Raw genomic sequence first — 22,882 nt, forward strand, 5'->3', positions numbered from 1 at the left:
AAAATGAAAATCCCTTGTTCAAAAAATAAAAATATACAATTTCTTTGTCCGTAAATCCTTTAAAGATAATCCATGAGATTATGCTGTGAACTAAGGTCATCTATTCTTTGCTGCTAATTCTATGGATCTATTTCGAAGCTTCTCCGGAAAAATGCTGCTGCTATGATTAGCTAATAAAGAATATAAATGAAGTACCAAGCTGAATCCCTGAGATGTGTTTAATCAGCCATGAATAGATATTTCAGGTCATCCACAGTAAGCCGTGTTTGACGGCCACCAGTCTCGTCTTCTCCAAATGCAGATGAAACCATTAACCTCTTCTTTTGCTGGAAATTGCCAAACATTTGAGAGTTATTGCACAACAAATGAGAACCGAGTACCACATATGATGTCAAATGTTCAATTTTCTTCCCTTTTTAGCTGCCGCTTTCCATATCAGAAACAAAAATTGAGATGGAAATTTAATCAAAATCACAAAAATATACCTGAAGAGCCAAAATGCGATCTTCTACTGTATCTTTCACTGTCAGTCTCAAAACTGAAACCGGACGTGTCTGCCCAATACGGTGTGCTCTATCAATGGCTTGATCTTCAGTGGTTGGGTTCCACCACAGGTCCAGGAGGAGGACATGACAAGCAGCAACCATGTTCAGTCCAAGACTTGCAGCTTTCAAAGACATTATCATAACAGTAACCTGGCACAAAATTCCACAATTTAGTCCTTTGAATATACAAATCAGGAATTCCTAATACAAGATGAAAATAATCTAACGAACCTCGGGATTGGTATTGAAATCTTTCACGGCGTTGTCTCTGGCACCAACAGACATTGTTCCATCAAGTCTCCTGTATTGAATGGTAGAGTCCTTCAAACAAGCTTCGAGCAAATTCAACATCCCCGTCCATTGTGAGAAAACAATAGCTTTCTCTCCCCCTACTTTAACCAAAGAGTTTGAACATCCACTCAAGTCTGGACTTTCATTAGCTATCCCAGGTAAATTTTCTGAAAAAGAAGCTCCAACTGAGGATCCTGAGGAGCTTGTTCTTGAGGCACAATCCTCAGGTTTAGACAAGGATAGCAGGACCTCAAGAGCAGCCTTAATTTTTGAGGAATCATATGGACAACTCAAAGAACAAGGCTCAGACAACTGAGCTTCTTCTGAACCAGATGAACCATTAATATTAGCCTTGCTGAACCCATCAACAGATAGAGCAATCCGTAGGGTTGTTATAGAAAACACGGACGATATATCGAGACGAGTTTTGCAAGTCTTGGTGGGACACTGAGTATCATCACCCGTTAAATGCTCGCTTATGCACTGATTGCAAAAGACATGACCACAGACTGTTACAACAGCATCTTCCGGTGGATCCTGCAACGAATTAGGAAAAATATGTCAAGAAAGATAATAGCACATACTGAGAGTTCTCTAGAAGGAAATAGAAATTGTAACAGCAAAACTTAAGCAGGGCAGGTCACAAAATATATAACTTAAAACGCAAGAATTGATAAAATGGCAAAATGGACAACTATTACACCACCATAAATATATAGCAGTCAAAATGCTTGAACAAACTAACAAGCATTAAGAAGCACGCATAACCACTGTAACCAAAAGGACACATCGAATATCCAGGCAGAAGAATTAGAAAAGCAAGTACTGTGCATCTTCCTGAAGAGTTAAAGTACATTACTACACCAAAAATGTTTTGGAATAGCGAGTTTTATAGAATGTGTGGTTAAAAAATAGTAAAAAGTTTTGGTTTTACGTGTAACATTATTTTATGGGAGAATATATGGTTGAAAATGAGTTCTGAAAAAAATGCATTTTTGGAAAAATGAAGCCCAAACAAGGGCTAAGGACTGACATGGTCTTAAAATTTGCATCTTCTGTTCTTAACTTCAATTGCAATGTTCCAAAAGGAAAATAAGTTCAAATTGTTACAAGTTCCCAAGAAGATGAAGAGAGAAGTAAACACAGTTATAGAACCCCCACTACAATTTATTAATTGTCATCGGCTGATACTTATGGCCATTACAGAATCACAGTTCAGCTGTTGCAAATGCCAAAATGTTAGCAGCCTAAATTGCTCCTTGTGACGAACAAAAATCTCAGCTGTGATAATCCCACTATATCATCTATCATGGCAAAGCTTCAATAATCTACAGATAACTGTAAGGAAGACTATATAAGATGAATCCCAATTGTTTATGTAAACAATCAAATTTCTTAATATGAGACAACCCCACCACCCCCAAGACTCCCAGAGAGAGGAGCGAGGGAGGGTCAGCATTCATGGCTAGAACCAGAAATATTACCCAAAGATGACAGCTTAATATTGGAGTTACGTTAAATATCAAATATAAAGCAGTTTTTAAGGACAGCCTCTAAATAAGCACTTACACTGCATATTCCACAAATTGCCAAAGAGGCTTCCAAACAATTCAGAAGGCTAATTCGTTTCTCCTGAGGAAGTTTCTTGGCCATCTCAATGGAGGCAGTCATTTTTGCATTAGTACTGAATCCACTAACAAGAAGAGGGTGGTCACAAGCTTGTCGAAGCCGCAGAAGCATCAGTAATATGTTGACATAATTTTGTTTGACAGTTCCAGCAGCAGCATATTCCTGGTATACATCAAGAGATTTAAAAATTAGGAATAGCAGATCCACAAAAACATATACATGCGTTATTGCCCTCTATATAAAACATACTGCAAATTGAGCACGTGAATCAGCCTCAAGACTGCGATAGAAATCTCGTTCCTCCTTTGAAAAATCCACTTTTTTCAATTCTATTGTTTTGGGGGGGAGATTGATGATTGGTTCTCCATCAATAAGAGTACCTAGATCAAAGAATGCCACAAACATATCATTATGCTCCTGCAGAATGCTCATACAGTTTAATATGCAGTTCTACAGAGAGTGCTGAAATGATACAGGAAGTGCAAATTGGGCACTAGCTATAGAGTTATAGTTATTTTTTGGAAAGCTACACTTATAATTTCGAACAGATAGTCATGAATCAAAATATGCCAAAATATTATTTCAAAAGTGAAGTTGCCAATTGAGCAGCCTAAGCCACTAAATTGAATTCGCTAAACAGGTAACAGAAGCCCTGTTACGGTAAAAAATCTTTTTATGGTTCAACTGGTTAATATGAAGATTGAAATGCTTGAGGTGCATTTTTTGGGTCAGGGAAACAGAGCCAGACTAATAAAGGCCAACATTGCCACACCAATATGCTACAAAAGACTGATTGAGCTTTATCATTAAGAATACCAAGCAGTGAGCTTTATCTTTAAGAATACCAAGCAGAGCAAGCTCCAGGGTCTAGATTAGACCAGTTCATTCCATGCATAGAACTTATTAACATACACATGAAAACAAACAATTATCCTTTGCATAAATCAAATCTTTGTGATATCCACACTAGTATGCATTGCTTATAATGAAAGCAAAACCATCTTTCTTACCTTTGGTTCGACGCAGCATTATAGTCTTTAGCACAGCTTGTAGCTTTTTGTACCCAACTTTTGGGTTCCTATGTATTGGCACCTTTAGCGTAGAGCAAAAGAACTGAAAAACAGCATACGGATCATATCTGAGAAATCTGAAGTAGCTATAAAGATCATCGATTGCATTCTGGATAGGTGTCCCCGATAAGCACCACCTACGTTTAGCACGAAGTCCCCAACATGCCCTAGCTGTTTGGGTTCTATGATTCTTAATGCTTTGAGCCTCATCGAGTACAACCCGAAACCATCCAACCTTGGCAAGAGGGCCAGATAGTAATTCATTGTCAATTCCTTTCTTGCCCTTCTTACTCTTCGAGGATTTTTTATTTTCAGGGTAGTTCCTTTTTCTACCATAAAATCTAGATTCAGATTCAATCTCATCTTCATATTCATCAACAAGAGGCTGCTTCGGCACCTCCATGCTCACAATTGAATATGTCGTAAGTACAACATCGTACTTAGCCAGCTCAAGAGGATCCTTTGTACGGTTGCTTCCGTGGTAGACTAGAACTGAGAGATCAGCTTCCCTTGTTACTTTATTGCGTAACTCGTCATACCACTGTCGAAGAACACTTGTCGGACATACAATAAGTGTTCCAGCAGGTGGCCTACCCTTTGCTTGCATGCGTGTCCCACTGATGGGGGATCCGTCAACTTGACAAGATTTGGCTCCTTGCTCCGATTTATGGATCTCAGACACACCATCCTCCTCATCCAGATTTAATGTCTCTGCCTTGCATTGTTCTTCATTCGCTGTAGACGCTTTAGCAGTTGGAGACCTTTCCTTCAGTATAAGTGCAATTGTTGATACAGTCTTCCCAAGTCCCTGCCAATATAGTAGCACAAAACCTGAGATGAGAAGATTGTTACGAGGTAATGATCAGGATTTACAACCTTAAAAAGAACGACACACGTGAGCCAACCTGATCATCAGCGAGAAATCCACCAGAACAGCATGACACACCCGTCTCCTTGTTGACCATCCATGCTAAAGCAATTCGCTGTCCAGAAATTGAATTACTATTAGTAGGGTTATTTCCAATCTACCCACCAATGAACATTAAGCAGAGATAAGGCAGGATGTACCAAGAAAGAGCAAGTCCCCATCCTTATGGTATAAAAGTAATGAAGATAATGACGACAATATGAAGTAACAACTCAAGTTATACAAATAAACCCAACTCAAGTTGAAAACATGCATAAATTCAAAGCAAAGAATAATTGAAACCAAGGAATATGCAAACAATCCGCATTTTTTTTCCATGTCTTTAAAATGGAAACACAACAGATGTTCTACTGAAATGTGTCAAAACATGAAATATAATTCGAAAAAGTTTGAGGTTTAAAAGTGATCCAGGGACTTTTGTTAAAAATATACTAATCCTTTCCATGTGCCAGTCCAAACAAATTTTCCATTCCAACAGCCCAAAATAAACAAATCTGCATCAGGCAAAAGCTGCTACAAAGCCAACCGTTATTGAGAAATGTCAACATACATTTTGGAAGGAAGAAAGAAAGAAAAGAAAAGCTGTATGGCATAATATGGAAATGGAAAGGGATTTTAAACGCAATAAGAAGCAAAGGGGAAATTGGTTCTCTCTGACAACTTCCTCCTCAACTGAAGATACACTAAGCGGTATAGAATCAGCATAGATACATCGAATCCTTATTATTCCAATACAAAAACTTGTAAAAAAATTCCATACCTGGTGTTTCAACAGAGGTACAGCCAAAAGGCCATCTGGTGGAGTAGCTTCTGATTTTGGCTGTGAAAGATCCTGCCACATTGTAGAAGCTTTGATCAGATAAATTACCATCAAAACAGAAAGATTAAAGGGGGGAAAAACTAGAACTGTTGGAAATATGACACGCATAATGGTTTTTCACAAGAAACCTTATCAGGCCATATATGGTAGCAAGAATTACTTTCATGTACCAGTTATACCACTTAAGACAGTTCGAAAAATGGGTAAAATGTCAAAAGTAATACCATTTAAAATTTCTAAATAAACAATTCTAGTACTCTGGGGAAAATGATAGGCAGCTAGCCACATAACTTCCGAAGAATTATCACACAAAAATATTAATTAAATTCATAAACCAAGTTAACACTGAACCACAATACATGAATAGATTCAAAAGATAAATGATGCAGCAAAAGAAGCTATTCTCCATTCAAAAAATAGAAGTAAGATCTTGCACCACAGGCTAAAAAAATATCACTCTGACTCAAAATTAATGTCTTAGTCTGGCCTAACACACATTCAGATGAGAGTTGCAACAACGTGATACTGGCGAGTAGGGTCATAAGCCACATTCAGGCAAGTGGTCCACATATGGAGTTGAAAATTATTCAACTAAAATACGAAATTCTCAATTTAAAGAAAGTGGATAACATTTATATTCTAGAACATCCAAAAGAGAAATGGAAGAGTAGTTTTCAACAGGAAGGGATTTGTGCAACAAACTGATCTTCACAAGAGGTATAAGCCACAAGCTACAGGTTCCGGTTTATCTATCAATGAATCAATTTGTCATGACTGGAATCTCATGTCCATCAGTCTATGAGCACAGGCCACTGGAAGCACCATCGCTTAGGGGAAATACAGACAAGGTCAGAACATGGATAAAGCTTCTGTGATAGCTTCACCCTCATGTCTTCATTGCTTGAGAGGATTATTGCATTTTTTTCATTTCTGCTAAGATAGCATTCATTTTTCAGCCCATATTTCCCTTCTCAAAAGCCTCTACTTGTAAAAACACTGTGTAAGAGATTCCCCTAGAGAAAAAAAAAACGAAAGAACTTTCGAGGTCTCATTTAAAGTCCCTTTTGTACCCCAGAGAAGGAATTCATGCAAATTTTGACGATAAGATATTTGCATTTTGAAGCATGTGTAGAAAGCAGAACCCAAGATCTAGTTACAAAATACATACCTCAAAAAGTAGGTTCGAAAAGTAGCTTTTATACCAGTGTATTAATTTAGTCAGGAAACGAGAAAAATAGAGCAACATCTATTGACAACATGACGGCAACCAAAAACTATTAAATCACTTCTCAAAATATAATAGTGATATTATTTTTCCCAAAATCTCCTTTTACAGAGAGCATCCACCAAGATGATTAAGACTTGGGCAGCTTAAGATAATTAAAATACAAAAATCTATAGAATTGAATTTAAAAATAATAATAATAATAAAAAAATAAATCAATGCACTATTTATTGATGATTCCAGTAGTATACCTACTTTAAAAAGGCAGAGGCAAAATAATCTGGTCTAGGAGAAAAATAAATAAATAACTAAAAAAAAAAGTACGTATAGAATAGCATGACAGAGTTAACGCAATAAAATAGACCCTATATGAAGCCAACGAAAAGATATCCATAACTTTTTACTCTAGGACACTCTTTCTTCTTTTCTCTAAACAATATTTCTTTAGACTACATAGATGCACAATAATAAACGAAAGAAAAGGATGATTTTAGTTGTTTCTCAGAGAAAGGATACATTACTGAGAGCCAATATTTAAACAGCCCGGCGTATGTACAAAAAGTTCTAGACAACATAAAAATGGCACAATATAGTCCTATTCCCATCAAAATATCACAAATCAAGACCTCAACATGTTGGTCGATTTACAAACAAAATTTCTAAGAGAGGACATATGTATAAATGGATCATTATAACGACGGAAGCCTGTGGGGAATGGGGAAGGAAGACCAGACAGAGCTTAAGCCTGAGAGAAGGAACAAATATCGCTAAATTGGTTTATTACTTAAATTAAACAAAATGATAGTTAACTACAGCTCGTTAAAGAATACAAATATTAGTTCAGGAACCTACCCGCAAAGCAACTCGATAGATAAATCTTTCGTCATTCTGTCTAATCTTTGAATGGGCCGCTACCATGTGGCTCATAGGGTCTCTTGATGTGGAAAGATGGGAAGCAGCAACCAACTTGGCACTTGCTGCAGTGGTATTTATGCACGGTGGTGCACTCACATCCTCCAGAATACATAGATCAGAATCGTCATCAACGAGGTAGCTTTGATGCACTGAACCACCCTGAGACCCTTGGCAGTTGATATTTGAAATATAAGAATCATTAACCTTGGGTGTTTGTTCTGTCTCTAAACAACTAAATTGTTGCTTAATTGAGGTGGATGGCAGTAAGGCAGGTTGCTCTGCTGCCTGTACAGTAGGACCACAACCGTAAGCAACTAATGTGGGATTTTTTGCAGAAGTTTCATCAACTGTACCAAGAGAAAAGCGAGCTCTCTTTGATATGTCATCTTTCTCATAGTTCATATGGGGCAAATTATTCTTACTTGAACAGGGAGCTGGAGAATTGGACAAAGACCATTTTATGTCACCATTAGTAGAAAGCCCATCATCAACACCAAAGAAGTTCCTACCTTTTACACCGTCAATTACTTCAGAAGACCTGAAAGCTATGTCACTGGATGTAATTGATTCCCCTTTCTTCTCAATCTTTACATGATCATATACTTTGCTGAAAACATTTGAAAAAACACTTGGAATGGCATAATCTGACGCACTTCTCATCGTATGCATGTCACTCGATTTAGTAAATGGAATACCATTGCTTGCAGAAACAAGGTTATCACTTCCAAAATTAGCATTCAGCTGTCCAACGTCATTTCCAACTAGATCCTCGAATATCATCGGCCTAATGAAGTCCTGAGTTGGAACCTCCGCTCCATCCAATATGTTCATCATCCAATTATCCTCGCTGGACGACGAATTAAATACTTCACTATAAGGCAAATCTGGATTCAATGGAGCAAAATGAGATGTATTATCAGAATGTAAAAAATACGTATCACCATTTCCAGATAAGAAATCTGGAACATCCCCCCCAGGAATTTCACAAGAACTAGACTCGGCATGAGAAGCTTCATGTGAAGACCCATCACCATCGATGATACATGATTCACCTATTTGTGCAACAGAGGTTCTGAGATCATTTTCTTCCATCAGTTGGTTGTGATAGAAACCTGCAAACAATACCATTTCATACCAGAGATTCAGAATACATGTGCAATGAACACTAACCTACTACAACTAACGCACAAGCATTAGAAAAATACTACGCTATATCATGAGGTTTAAAACTCTAAACACTATATTTTCACTATATTATAACAAGAAACAACTATATTAGATCGACTTCGGTGAATTCAGTACAATCAAAGCAGATAACTACTTACCCTAGCAAGGATTATTAAAACTCCTATTGCATCAGTAGTTTGAAGAAAACAAGGGGTATTAAAATAAAAGATTAAGATTATAGAGTGATGTATTCTTTGTTGAAAAAGATTCAACAAGGACCTTATTTCCAGTTTTAAAAAAATAGGATTTTACTAGATGTCTTTTGTACCATTCCCTTCAATCCATTACTGAAAAAACCATAGCAACTAAAATTTTCACAATCACGTCCAGCCTTGTTAATTTAGGATCATCTCCCCCTCTTTAACATAATCTGTTGAAATCACATCGCTCTAGTGAAAGGGAGTTTTAAGATCTAAGAAATACAAGCACCATTCACTTGAGTCATCTCCTCTTTATTTACCCTCAGTTGTTCACAGCCACTTGTTAGCATATATTCGCTTTTCTTAAAATTTGTGTCCATCTTAATAACAATATTTTTGTTATGTTCATTTTAGCGACATTTTGTCCTATAATAACCTTACATACAATGTAACATATAGAGAAAATAATAATAATAAAAAATAAATCAAATAAATAAATATATATATATATATATATATATATATATATATATATATAGTAAAGGAGAAGCAGAGATATTAAAGAATTTTTAATGTATCTGTCGGGACCATGTTGCCACATGGCTGTGATCATGTGGCCACGTGGTGGTGACAGTAAAGGTTTATTTCATATACAATTTTATTTTGCCTAATTCTTTCATTTTTTAAGAAATTTTGTAGCTAATACAATTTAATACCAGGAAAAAAACCAAGATGAAGGTGAGTGGAGCTAGGACCATGGGTAAATAAATTTATGGAATAAGAAATGTTGCAACAAATTTTTTTTTTTTACTCAATTAGATCTTGTTATTATTATTGCAGTTGAATTTATTAACGCCTTCATTTCAATTTAAGTGGTTTTTTCACCTACCATGTTTAATATTCCTTGTGTTTAACTTGAGCAGCAATATTTCGAATTTAAATACTCTATATTTCAATGCATTTTATGATTCCATGATTTAATTTATTGAGGAAGAATGAAATGAATGAATCCTAGTACATCAAGGAGCATGAAAATGAATACTCTGATACTATTCATGGTGTTATTATGGTCCAGATATATTTTCAGAGCCAAAAGTGTTGGCCATCCAATAATGAAATTTTTGTAAAGTGAAATGAATGGCCAAAATGAATATCACAATCCTACATAAGTAGCCACATGAAAGAAATGAAAGTGTGGACCAAATAAAAAGAAAAGAAAAAGTGCTACGGGCGTACTAAGATGTTAAAAATGTGAATCATATGTGTAACTACAGTATTCACACGAGAACACATCCACTCAATTCACTGGATAATGGAACAAAAATATTTTATTATTACTCTCCAGGAATGGGTCATCCTTTCTGACCAGCTTGAGGTATGCTGGATCACCATGACAAGCCTGTGGTCTCATATCATGCAAGTACCAGGATATTACATGTGGGGATGACAACAAGCCAAGCAGATATTTATGATTCTCATAATATGGTTCTGAAGGGAATTCACACTGATTTTGAATATAATGGGTTGTAGTGTTTTAATAATGACTAGTATATATAATTATGTATGTGTATATATATTCCTTTACCTTAAGTCACGAATTTTAATGATGAGTTAAAATAACTAACTTCGTTGAACTAGATCAAACAAACGCTTTCTATACTTCATCTATAAATGAGAAAAAAATTTAGAGTGCTCATATACAAAGTCATAAAGCCTTGCTATTCTTTTAGCCATTTATTTTGTGTAACTTCGTTTTGATATTAATCGTATCTTACCATCACATAAAATCTTTGTACACTTCTTCATTTCATCTATCTTGCTCCACTCGTATGCATTGCATTCTTCACAAGGTATTCGTCCTCATTAGTATCAAACCTATATAACTAGAACACTCACTATTTGGGACAAGATTCCTAATAGCAACTCTAATATAATCTTTACTCCAACTATGACTAAATGGGCATTCAATGCATTCTGTCTTACTTCTACTTAAGCTAGTATCTTCAAATTATAATGTACGTCTCCAAAGTTCTATCTTACAATATATAACAATTCTAGTCTCATCGACTAAAACCATGCCATCAACATATACAGACACCAAGAATTCTCATCTTCAATGTAACTTGTAAGCTCCTCTATGACTAAAGCTAGAATTATATGGACATAGGTAGGACAGGTGCCAGATGTAAGCCAGGCTACGGCAAAAGGAATAATTTATTTCATCCCCACATCACTCTCAACACTTAAGAGAAAAGTGTATAAATAAATAAAATATTGTACCAACCCATATCACAAAATTGCTTACCAACCTTGTGGGGTGTCGTTTGATGATGAATTCTCTGGCCTCACCTGCAAGTTAACAAGAGAAAACTAAAAAATCAAGCATAAATCAATAAGAATGAAATCGTAAAACAAGTTAACATCATAGTCAGAAGGTTGTTGAGAATTTTATGCAGATATTTGCAGGAAAGATGGAGAAGAACTGGGAGGGGATGTTCGCAAGTATAGACTCCAAAAACCCAAATATCATTCATTTGCCATCAAGATCGCCTACTTGTACAAAAATCCAAATGTTTGCCAAAAGCTGCTCAGACCAATTCACCGTGCAATCACATCAATCTAAACTCGGTCATATTCAAATCCCACTAAATCAATCAATTTAAACAAACCAAACATCTCGGAAATCCAGACTTTAAAACTAAAAAGTAAAATTATACCAACAGAAAAAAAACTTTAGTATCTAACCTGTGAAGCTCCTGAAGGATCCTGTTCAGGAGGGCCACCCATGAGAGTCCAGAAAGAGTCCAGATCGAGGTATACGTCATCACAATTATCGTCCGCCCGAAATAATTCCTCCATTATCATCGATGATCTCCCATCTGTCTCAGCCATCATCATCTCAATCTTCTTATCTCTACCCAAATCTTTATCATTTGCAAAAAATAAAATAAAAGAAAAACCCTAATTTTCCCTTCCACAGAAAATCAATCGAAATCCTCTCCTTCCATATGCATATATAAAACGTATATATATGAACAAATCAAATTGTGTGGAATTTAACAAGAAGATTCTTTGCAAGTTCCGTGAATTTTTCAGAACGGCAAAAGGAAAAAAATCGGGGGAGGCGCAAGTTAGGGGAAAATATGAGGTAGGTTAACGACTTATAAATTTTGACTATTCAGTATTCTGTTTTCTTTGGGAGTTTTTTAACTGCAAATAGTGGGAAATGTAGAACAAGGGGACTTAGGTTAATGTGCGCCGCGTTGTCCGTTTCACATTAGGATTAGGAAAAGTTTGGGAAAGTCACCTTGTTCTTGTGCACATAGTATATAGTTGTCTTGTGGAAGAAGGAAAACGTGTGACCTATTATTTTTAATTTATAATTACACCATTTGGGTGTATACAAGTAGACATAAGTTTAAAAGCACTTTTTTTTTTTCCAAATAAGATTTTTCTTTGAAGGGACAAATAATTTTGAACGTAAGAAAACGAATTTAATTGGAAGTGTAAGTAGATATAAACACCATTTTGTCAAGACATGTGTCTTCTATTGTGTCAAACGATTAATTGAAAAAGATCTGAATAGATATAATGTGCCAGTTCACTCGTATTTAATATTGTTGTTATTGTAAATTACATAGTTTAAGTGTGTTTCGCTCAAAACAGTGCGATATATGATATCGATTGTGTGATTAATGAAAAAGTGAAAAGAATGATTCGTCAGTCCATGCCCCAAAAATAAATTCCTTGAATTGGGTTGGTATTCCATTCTACTTTTTAATCTATAAGAGAAATATTTTAATAGTTCTAAGTGTATTCCAAGTAGCAAAATTATGTGTGAATTGTTGATAATAATTTTTTTATACAAAACAAAACTATTGTAATTAGATTTTTAAAATTTTATTTTTGCATACAATTTATAGATATAGTGTTGCATTTCCCAAAAACTCTTTATTTATAAAGAGCGTCTTATGCATAATAGATAGCATCTTTAAATTTAGAGAGTAAATTTTTCTATACACTTCAACAAGCTCTTTATTTTTTTTTCATTGAACATTTAATAATTTCAACACATATTTTATTTAAATATTTTTTTATATATATTAATGACCAATCAATTCAAATGTAATTTGAAAATTTTAAACTGTAATGTATTAAATGTAATCATTGCACATTAAGAATAGAGAGTGAATTTTGCTCTCTAAAGTTGAAGAGCCAAACACATTCTCTATTTCAAAAGTTAAAATAGAGAATCCCTTAAAGCCCATTTTTAAGTATTGACTCTCTAAAATAAAGAGTATTTTGTATTTAAAAAGTCTCTTAGAGATACTCTAATGGACGTATTGTATAGATAAGTTAAAAAAAAGTTTTTATTAGTATATTGAAATAATCTTAAAATATTTTTATCATTTTTAGTTTTGAAGTAATTAGAAAATTGAAGCCCATAGCGTGGAGCATGTGCGATAAACGTGGTGTGTTTACGATAGGTATTGAAAGGTTTCAATTGTTGCAATGTTAATTCGTTCAAATGAGATTGCATAAATTTGCACGATAACATTAGCCCCTCTTTGTCTCCATTAAATTACATTTCATTTTTCTTTCTCTAATTTTCAACCACACAAATCTTCCATATAAAAATATTACATATAAATTGAAAAATTTTCCTTCTTTTTTAATCACTCTTTTTTTTAAAATAAAAAAAAATCATTCCGCCCATTTTCATTTCAAAAAATGAGGGCCAAACTAGGGCTAGACTCCTTCACGATCACCCCCAATACACCACTAAAAAATTCTTGAAATTGAGCTTAAGATTTGATTCGAGTTGCAGCCCCTATTTGTTTTGGATTAAAATTTCAATTCAAAGTCAACATTAAATTTTAACTACATATTTGATGGGATCCATAACTTTTTAACTACACATTTCAAAAACTTCTATAAAAAATCTAATTTTAATCTTCACCAAACATTCTCGCAATTCCATTCTTAAATTAAAAACAAGAAGAATGTGTAGCTAAGTGCCAATGTTGACAAAGCGGCATTCATACCACACATCCTAATCCAAATACGACATTCAAAAATGCTCAACTCGCATAAATCAAATTATAACCACAAAATAAGTGAAAAAAGGAAAAAAGCAAAATCCCAAATTGATTCAAAACCGCCATAATTAAATAAATCATATCATATTCTGAAGTAAAGAAGTTCAAAATTCAAATAAAGTGAAAGTTGGGGCTTTGGCCGTAGAAAATGGCCAAGCGTTGATATAAATTGAGTATCCTCTTGGAAATTGTACTGCTCTGTGCCTGTCAATTTATATGTACGTACATTTGCATGTATATGTAGCGGCCTGCAGATTTATATCTTCCCAATTCTTAGCTTAAAGTGAAAATAATTTTGGGTTGGAATTATATATCTTGGATAGTTGGAAAATTTATTGTAATTAACTTTTATTCATTTCACTTATTTCTCAAAGAATACAAAGTTCAGCAAAAGCTGCTGTATATTTATTTGTTCATTTCTTTAAGAATTGTTTTTCCCTCTTACAACGTTCGAATTTTGATTTATAAAGGAGTTTAAGGGCATCTCCAATGTGAGCGTCAAAATGCACCATTATTTGGTGTAAAGGAGATCTAATGCAACAGTATACTTTGCACCAAAATGATGCAAAGTGTATAAAGTTTATTTTGTCCTTTTCTATCCTTTCCCAAATAAATTTATTAAGGGTATTTGTGTCATTTGTGCTATATATTTTTTTATACAATAAATTATTATTATTATTATTATTTACATTTAAAATATATTTTAAATGAAAGAAATAATAATTAATTAATTAAAAGAAAAGAAATTATAAAATATAACAAACACGATTATTTATTAATGTTAACACAAAATATATTAAACGACGACATACATACGATAATCTAATTTTATTTAAAGGCAACGATACATAAAAAATGCATAAAAAAAGTTTTTATTAATTATACTAAATTATTTATATTTATTAATGAATTTAATATTTTTCGTAATTTAACGTAATTATTTATTTAGTAATTTATGTATTTATAAAATAATTAAATAAATAATATTTCAAATAAAATAAATTATTAAGAATAAAAAAATGGAAGAAAATTGTTAAACACTATTTATTTGATATAATGATTGGAGATGAATTTTTGTTTGATGCAAAATTTGGTGTAGCGCTGAAGATGGTCTCCAAGTGGTACAAGATTCAGATTTTTATTAGTTTCCAAGTTTCGGAGGATAAAATCTTTGAGCACAAATATTTATAGCATTACTCACAACTGTGTTATTTTTCTGTGAAATTTTGCACATTCTGAACTAAATTGAATGTAGAGGAGTTTGTTGCACGCGCCGGGAATGTAAATTGTTTGAGCATCGGGAAGAAAAATTTGGAGGATTCATTACTTGGACTATTTTGAGCCATTTGGAGAGAGATGTGTTGCTTGTGTAACGTGTGATCTTAATATAGGTCTGATCAATGTTGGGAGTTTTTTATTTAAAAAAAAATTCTAATTGAAAGTTAAATTATAAGAAAAATCTAATTTTTGCATTTCGAAAACTTGAAAATTGTGTAATTAACTAATTTTAGAAATTAGTAAGTAAATTCAACATTTTATAATTTGAGATGTTTGGCATAATTATTAAAGATTTACAACTTGAGTCAAAATGCAGGATCTGAATTTTAATTTTAAGATATAATTTGAAAATAACTATATTCGGGTGCTGCATTAGTAATTCCGAGAGACTATAAAGTTCAAGATAGAAACACCAGTTTTTTGTCTATTAAATATAATTTTAAAAATAACTATGTTTGAGTGCTGTATTAAATTTTTCTGTCAGTGGCTTGCTTATAATCTCAGTTGAAATTTTACACAGCTTGACTCATAATCTGCCCTGGTTTGGCCCCTATTAATTTTCATTTCATTACATTCTATTTTTCTCTCTCCTATTTTCAACCACACAAACTTCCATAAAATAATATTACACGTAAATCGAAAACTTTTCCTTCTTTCTGAACAACTCATTTTTCAAAAAAAAAATATTATTCCACCAATTTTCATTTCCAAAGAATGGGGGCCAAATGAGGGTAGTTAACATTCTTGAAGTGCGGTCGTTTGAACTCTTACTGGACACAGATCCTATTGTATTGCTATTAGATTCCATCCATTTGGTGAGGTTTTGGCTTCTAGTTCCATGGACACTAATTTAAAGATCTGGGATATTAGAAAGAAAAGAAATGATGCATTCACACGTCATACTCGAGGTGATCTATGCATCCATGATGGAAAACTTCTGGATGGTGCATATTATGAAAACTACTCAGTTGCAGTTTGGATAGCAGATATACCGATATTAGCCTTTATTTGCGGATACCTCGAGTCTTCAATTTACTCAGCTCGTTTTTGGGTTTACACTGCATTTTGAGGTATGATTTTCTTGTTGTCCCTCTCAAATAACTCGTGCTCCACTTTTGTTGTAACTTATTGAGCCATATGGTGCAAGACTGGCTCTGAGTGTTGGAAATAGAAGTGGACTTTGGAAGAGGAAAAACTCAATGAGGAAGGAATGATTTTCTATTCAACTCAAGATTACATAGGTATGTATAGGGCTTTCTACCACATAAGTTCATCCCCTCAATTTAATTCTCCAACATGCACCACACTCCACTAGGTACATGTTAATTACCAATACATGCATACATGAACCACACATTGCTAGGTATATATTAAATGAATACTTGTATCTCGAACTTCTGAAGTCGTGAAACTGACTTAAATTTATTCTTTGAACACTGAGCAACACATACACTCGAAGCAGAAATGTGACACTTGGGAAAGTCCTTCGAAGAAAGGAGAAAGCCATGTAAAATCCAAGTCAAATCTATGTTCTACTTTGTCAGATACTGAATCTAAGGAAATAAAAGATATACATGTGGACCGTAAGATCTTGTTTACTTCCTCAATATAAATCCACTTCTGGATGAAAATTATATGTATATTTAAATATAAGATAGATATGATAAAAACAGAGGTAAATTGAAAACAGACTATATAAATTTTGTAGTTTGTGAATTGTTCAGTTACTTGAATGTGATCAACGAGGCTGTCCCAAAATAATGATTCTAACCAGCCAATTTCTTTCCTTCCTGATGTTACAGTGACGATTATAACTACGCCAACTTGACAGTTTTAGACTAGCAATAATTCAATTTCCAATGTCGAACCTCTAGTAATAACATTTTCTTTTCCATTCAAAACTGCAAGTGTAAATCTCGTCACTTCAAAGAAAACTGGTTCATTTGATTTTCCAAAGGTTGTACACCCATCCGACACTAAGGAGATTGGTATTGTGGGAATCCAGAAACAAGGTTTTGTAGCGACCATGCCTGCAAAGACCAATGTGCCTTTCAATTAAAAATATCTTATTGTGCCCAGTCCCGTACCTCGAGATGTTCCTCATATAAAGGAATCGGTTGGTTCCAAAAGGGAATATATTATTATTGCCAAGGCTAGAGATGGTGTGTGTTTGCCAAGCCGGTTCTTACATGGAGGCAATCATACATATCTTGCATTTCATTACAAACTTTCTGCTAAATGAATATTGCAGATATACTCAAGATTCAATTTATTTTTGTCTTTATACTCTATCTTGCATTTCATTACAAAGTTTCTGCTATATGAATATTGCAGATATACTCAAGATTTAATGTTTTTTTGTCTTAAATACTCCATGTTGTCTGCTGTTTTGCTTTAAAAAATTCTTTATAACAGAGGTTCACTACCTTTAAAGAAGTTGCCATTGTTTATAAATGTAGATTGTTTTTTGTTTGTCTCCCTTTAAGTCAGTATTGTTTTGTTAGTTGCAATTGACGAAAAAAATGATGAAAGGACCTAGCGAAACAAGGCAATGACAAATAACTACAAATTTATTTACACTGTAGCATAGTTGTTTAGTATTAATAACTTCTAGATTGTCATTACCTTATTACCTATTGGAATTGTTCCCATGTGCCTATATTAATTTGATTTCAGAGCATTGAGAATGAAACAAGAACTGCAAGCACTGAACTTCCATCCCTTCCCACTTGCTCTAGTAACTTTTTTTGTGTGATTTTTATTCCACCCCGCCTCAAATTGTTTCTTTCAGCCTAGTAATCAAATTATAACCACAGCATGAGGTTGATAATGCCCGTCGACAAAATCACCATCTAGGCTGTTAATAAATAAACAAAAAAATCTGATGAGATTGCTTCCAGCCTAAGAAAGCTGAAAACAAAACAAACAAAAACAATAAAATTGATCAGGACTTGGGAAGCCTTTTGCAATTAGCTGGAGCCCATCCGATCTGCTGGTTCTAAATCACCAATTTATCTAGCAGAGATACATCTGCAAATGCAAGATGTGATGACATATTAGATTGCTAAATAAGATCTAGTTGTAGATGTTGGAAAATTACACCGATAATTGTGCATATTATATTCACAATAAACATATCGTTTATTTGCATGAAATCGAAACGTATTCCAACTTACTGAAATTGGATTTAATAAGGCAAAATGAGAATTTACCGATTTTGAAGAATATGAATGTGGAACTTTCTCTTTCGATTCTTGAACGATTGAACCGATTCCGAAGAATATGAATCTTTCGATTCTTGAATGATTGAACATTGCAATATAAATACATAAATTAGATTAATCATTTTCCAAAATCAAATCATAATAAAAGGAAATCAGAAAATGAGGATGAAGATGAAGATGCAAGTGATGAATTTTTAGTCGAGATAAGTGTTGGACACTTTGTCCTTAAGATGAATTTGCCCCGCATCGGTGCTACCGATTTTTCGACAATCATCTCCCAAGATACAACGACCACGTCGAGCCATATGAGCACTCCAAATGACTTCGACCAGCGAACTCGAACGAAATCCCCTCTCTACCATGACTATAACTTTGATGCAAATGTTTTATACAAAACCAAAATGTAAATTGGAATGGAATGATATGGTATCTATGACTTTTCTTAAATGAATAAAATTCAAACACGTGGAGTCTATATATATAGTAGTTGGAAAGGTATGTCAAAAGACACAACTATACCAAGAGACACATCTCTTGGAATTCATAATTATTGGATATTAATCATACCCATACCAAGAGTCATGATCTTTCATACGAAAAGCCACATTTTTTCCTCCATATATTTCTAGAATATTCCACAATATTTTATACGATTTTTTCAATAATTTCCAGTATTTAAGTGGTTTACATTTGACTTAATTCCTCATTCGCCAAATAACGAATTCTACTTAAATAATCATTTAAAATTGATCATAACCAATTTTCGTTAAAAAAATTCCAACAATCTCCCACATGAATGAAAATTAATGCAAATATCTATGCAGACACTAATAGAAAGAGAATGGGAAAACACTACATCAGGTAAGGTAGCTTCTGGTTTTGAACCTTCCCTAGTGAAATATTATCGGATTTACTAGCTAATTGGTGAACGCGATGTTCTTGAACCATCAGCCATTGGTGTAAACCAAAGCAATAGTACTCACACAATGTCTCCCCTAAACCGTTCATGGTTCTTATGATTTGGTTCTTTTTGGCCCTGAACCCATCTTGGTTATGCGAGTATTTAGAGAACTCAAGGCTTGAATAATCCTCATTGAAGCGGCCCCACTTCACACTTACATAGGTGATCTCCTATTAAGAGTATTCTACCCTACTCCACTTGACTTAATCAAGATATAGGAATCATTAAAAGTTTATCTTAACCTCCAGTCATTCTGCAGAAAGTACTTTGGTATCATAGGAATGAGTTAGGAAATTAGTTTTCTAAGTGCTTCATGGATTAGTTGTCCCTTTAAACCAAGATCTTGGGATTTTCAGTCAACAAGGTAGGGTTACCATCATAAGAACTCTTACTCAGTAGGCTTAATCTTATTCCTTTTGATATGCAGTATACTTGATCTCTTGGTAAACATATATATAAATGGATCCACAAGTTTACACCAATGAGATCAACTACTTATGATATTATGTCTACAACTTACACATCTAGACTGACCATTATATGTGACTTAGTATCTTTTCAAATTTAGCTAGCCAACGATCAATTCATTTGATTGATACACATTGTCACCAACTAAAAAATCCTCTCATGAAACTATATGCTTCTCATTAGCTTCATTTAAAGCTTTATCAATTCCAAACAAACAATGTTAGAGGATTTTTAACAAACCGTTACACTAGTCAATCATATTTACTAGTGGATTTCATACATGGGTATTCAATCTCATCATTAAAGCATTGCAATGCATTTGAACTTTATGAATATTTCAATTGTTCTTGTATATCCAAAAAACCGTCATGATCGGCTTTCATCCCATTTCATCAACTTTAGGGCTTTCATCCCTTTTCATCCATAGACTTAGTGTATACCATCACATCACAATATCCTTCTAATACTGCAGAATATCTTGTGAAATATAATACATAGGTCATAGTATATTTCAGATACCGAAGGACCCCTGTCAATATCACCCAATAATTATGGCATGGATTTCTCGTGAATCTACTAAGTTTATTCACATCAAAAGCATTATCCAGTCGAATGTAGTTCGTAATATACATTATAATGTCAATTACTTGTGAATATTTCAATTGTGATACGCTTTCACCCTTATTTTGACCAAGTGTAGACTTGTGTCAATAGGGTTTTTTCGAATTTTCCTCTAATATATCAAACTTTTTAAATATTTTCTCAACATAATGAGACCAGGAAAGTACAATTCATTCCAATGTTCTAGAGATTTTTATCTCTAGTATTACATCTATCGCATCCATGTCTTTCATGTCTAATGCTTCGTAAGCATTTCCTTGGTATTTAGCACCACTTCGTGATTATTGTCCATCATCAACATATCGTCTACATATAGACACATAATGTATTTTCCACGAATACACACTTGTCACATTCATTTATTTTGAACTCATTTGACAACATTGTTCTGTAATCTTTTGGTGACATTGCTTAGGAGCTTGTTTCAATCCATATAATGACTCAACAAGTTTACAAACTTTGTGGCTTTCACTTGGACACACTTTCAGATTGCTCTATGTATATCTCTTCTTCTAGCTTACCGTCTAGGAATTTCATTTTCACATCCATTTGGTGAATCTTAAGATTATGTATTGCCACAGCTGCAATTAGTAACCTTATCGAAGTGATTCTAGTCACGGGTGAGTAGTTAAAGAAGTAAAATCATTCTTCCTACCCATATCCATTAGCAACTAATCTAGCTTTATATTTGTCAATGGATCCATCAAGTTTTAAACAATTTACATCCTAAGACTTATTTTCAGGAGGTACTTCTACCAATTCCCATGTATGAATTTGCATTATGGAATCTATCTCACTATTGATAGCTTCTTTCTAATGCGGTACTTCCAGAATAGACATTGCTTTTTCAAAAGTCTTTGGATCATTTTCTACCATATCTGTTAGAAAATCTGGACCAAACAAAGTGGATGTTCTAGCCCTCTTACTACTCCTTGGTTCCTTCTCATTTGAAAACCCATTTGTAGTTTCATATGTTCTTTTATTCAAACTTACATTTTCCTTGTCTTGCAAGGAAACACATTCTCAAATAATATCGCATTTCTTGACTCAATTATGGTACCCTCGTGTACATCTAATTTGTGTACAAGTAAACGACATGCACTACTATTATTGACGTATCCAATAAATATGCAATCAATCATTTTGAAACCAATCTTTATTTGGTTAGGCTTAGGAACCTTAACCTTTGCCAAACACCCACACATTTTTAAGTACTGGTAGGAAGGATGATGACTTTCCATAACTCATATGCAGTCTCTTCCATTTTCTTGAGAGCTAGTTTAAAGTGTCACTTTAAACTAGGTTACACCCACAATCCTTGAATTATGAATATATGCGCAAGTAGTAGTGTTGCACCCACACGTCTTGAAATTTTCACATAAGTTCTCAAGTATTTATGATAACCCCCACATTTTTGGGTTATTCTTGAACTTAGAGTTCATCAACTCTTTCATAGTTCAATCTATTTATCACTTAGATAATATTCGATTCGAGTGAAAGTCTAAGTACTTTCAAAATAGTGATCGTTGCTTCATATGTATGAAAAATCATTTTTTCATTCAAAATTATACTTCAATCAACCATATTAATTTGATCTTCCAAATTAATCAAGGTCATCATTAAGGTCATCACTAGACCAATAACGCTTTTCCAAGCATAAACCTACTTAATTGGTTCTACCAACTTAATTGGTTCCACGATTGAAGTCAATTTCAATAATGAAGAAGACAAAGCACCTTGATTCACAAGACTTGCAACTTCTACGAACATATATGATTTTATCACATTGTGACATTTCACAAAATAATATTATTTATGTCAAATAATAAGGTACATTTCACCTTAGTCACCATATTCACATTTCAATGAATTAATCAACCATATGTTAACAAGTTGTGTTCTTAAATTTACAACCTTACAAAATGACATACCTCATAGAATTAATTCTAGAATACTTCATAATAATCTTCACAATTTTTGCATAACATAATTTTTATCCTTTACAAATGAATGTCATTTGTCAATCATTATTTTTAAGGATATCCGGCACCACTGCCAACTATAGACACAATTTGTGCTCTGTAAACTATTTTTATATCCCAATAATTGCACAAGCAATTTTCACTTTAAAATAATTAGGACAAAATCACATTTTGTCGTACTCTTATGCAACTATAATTTTGCACAAGTCATCTCATTTAATTTCATAAAATTAATTGAGGCTATCATCATTAATCAAGGTTTGTATAATTTTCAAATCAAAATCCATGGACATCTATCGGATTTACAACTTCATACCATTTATGTCACTTACCGGATTGACGCATACCATATATGCAATTTACCGTATATGCGATCTACCGTATATGCCGCTTACCGTATATGCGACCTACCGTATTTACTTCTTACCGTATTTGCCAGCCTACCGTATTTGCTGCTTA

At 33.8% G+C, this 22,882-nt stretch overlaps 1 protein-coding gene across 2 annotated transcripts; it reads right to left on the reverse strand.

The window, feature by feature from the left end:
• Positions 1–4: 4 nt before the first annotated feature.
• On the reverse strand, positions 5–12,013 carry LOC111368746 (helicase-like transcription factor CHR28). 2 transcript variants are annotated; one of them, XM_022990164.1, is made up of 11 exons: positions 11,536–12,013; positions 11,100–11,139; positions 7,361–8,535; positions 5,224–5,295; positions 4,441–4,518; positions 3,476–4,343; positions 2,715–2,845; positions 2,406–2,627; positions 777–1,373; positions 486–695; positions 5–326 (listed from the first exon to the last, which is right to left on the reverse strand). In XM_022990164.1, exons 1-11 carry the CDS (start codon positions 11,686–11,688, stop codon positions 219–221), a joined length of 3,654 nt encoding a protein of 1,217 aa, XP_022845932.1. In that variant the 5' UTR covers positions 11,689–12,013; the 3' UTR covers positions 5–218. The 2 variants fall into 2 exon arrangements, with proteins under 2 accessions (XP_022845932.1, XP_022845933.1); XM_022990165.1 differs by having other exon boundaries at positions 11,096–11,139; positions 11,536–12,012.
• Between the last annotated feature and the right edge of the window lie 10,869 nt (positions 12,014–22,882).

The sequence above is a fragment of the Olea europaea genome, chromosome 19 (genome assembly GCF_002742605.1).
Source record: "Olea europaea var. sylvestris chromosome 19, O_europaea_v1, whole genome shotgun sequence".
In the NCBI taxonomy this organism is placed as follows: domain Eukaryota; kingdom Viridiplantae; phylum Streptophyta; class Magnoliopsida; order Lamiales; family Oleaceae; genus Olea; species Olea europaea.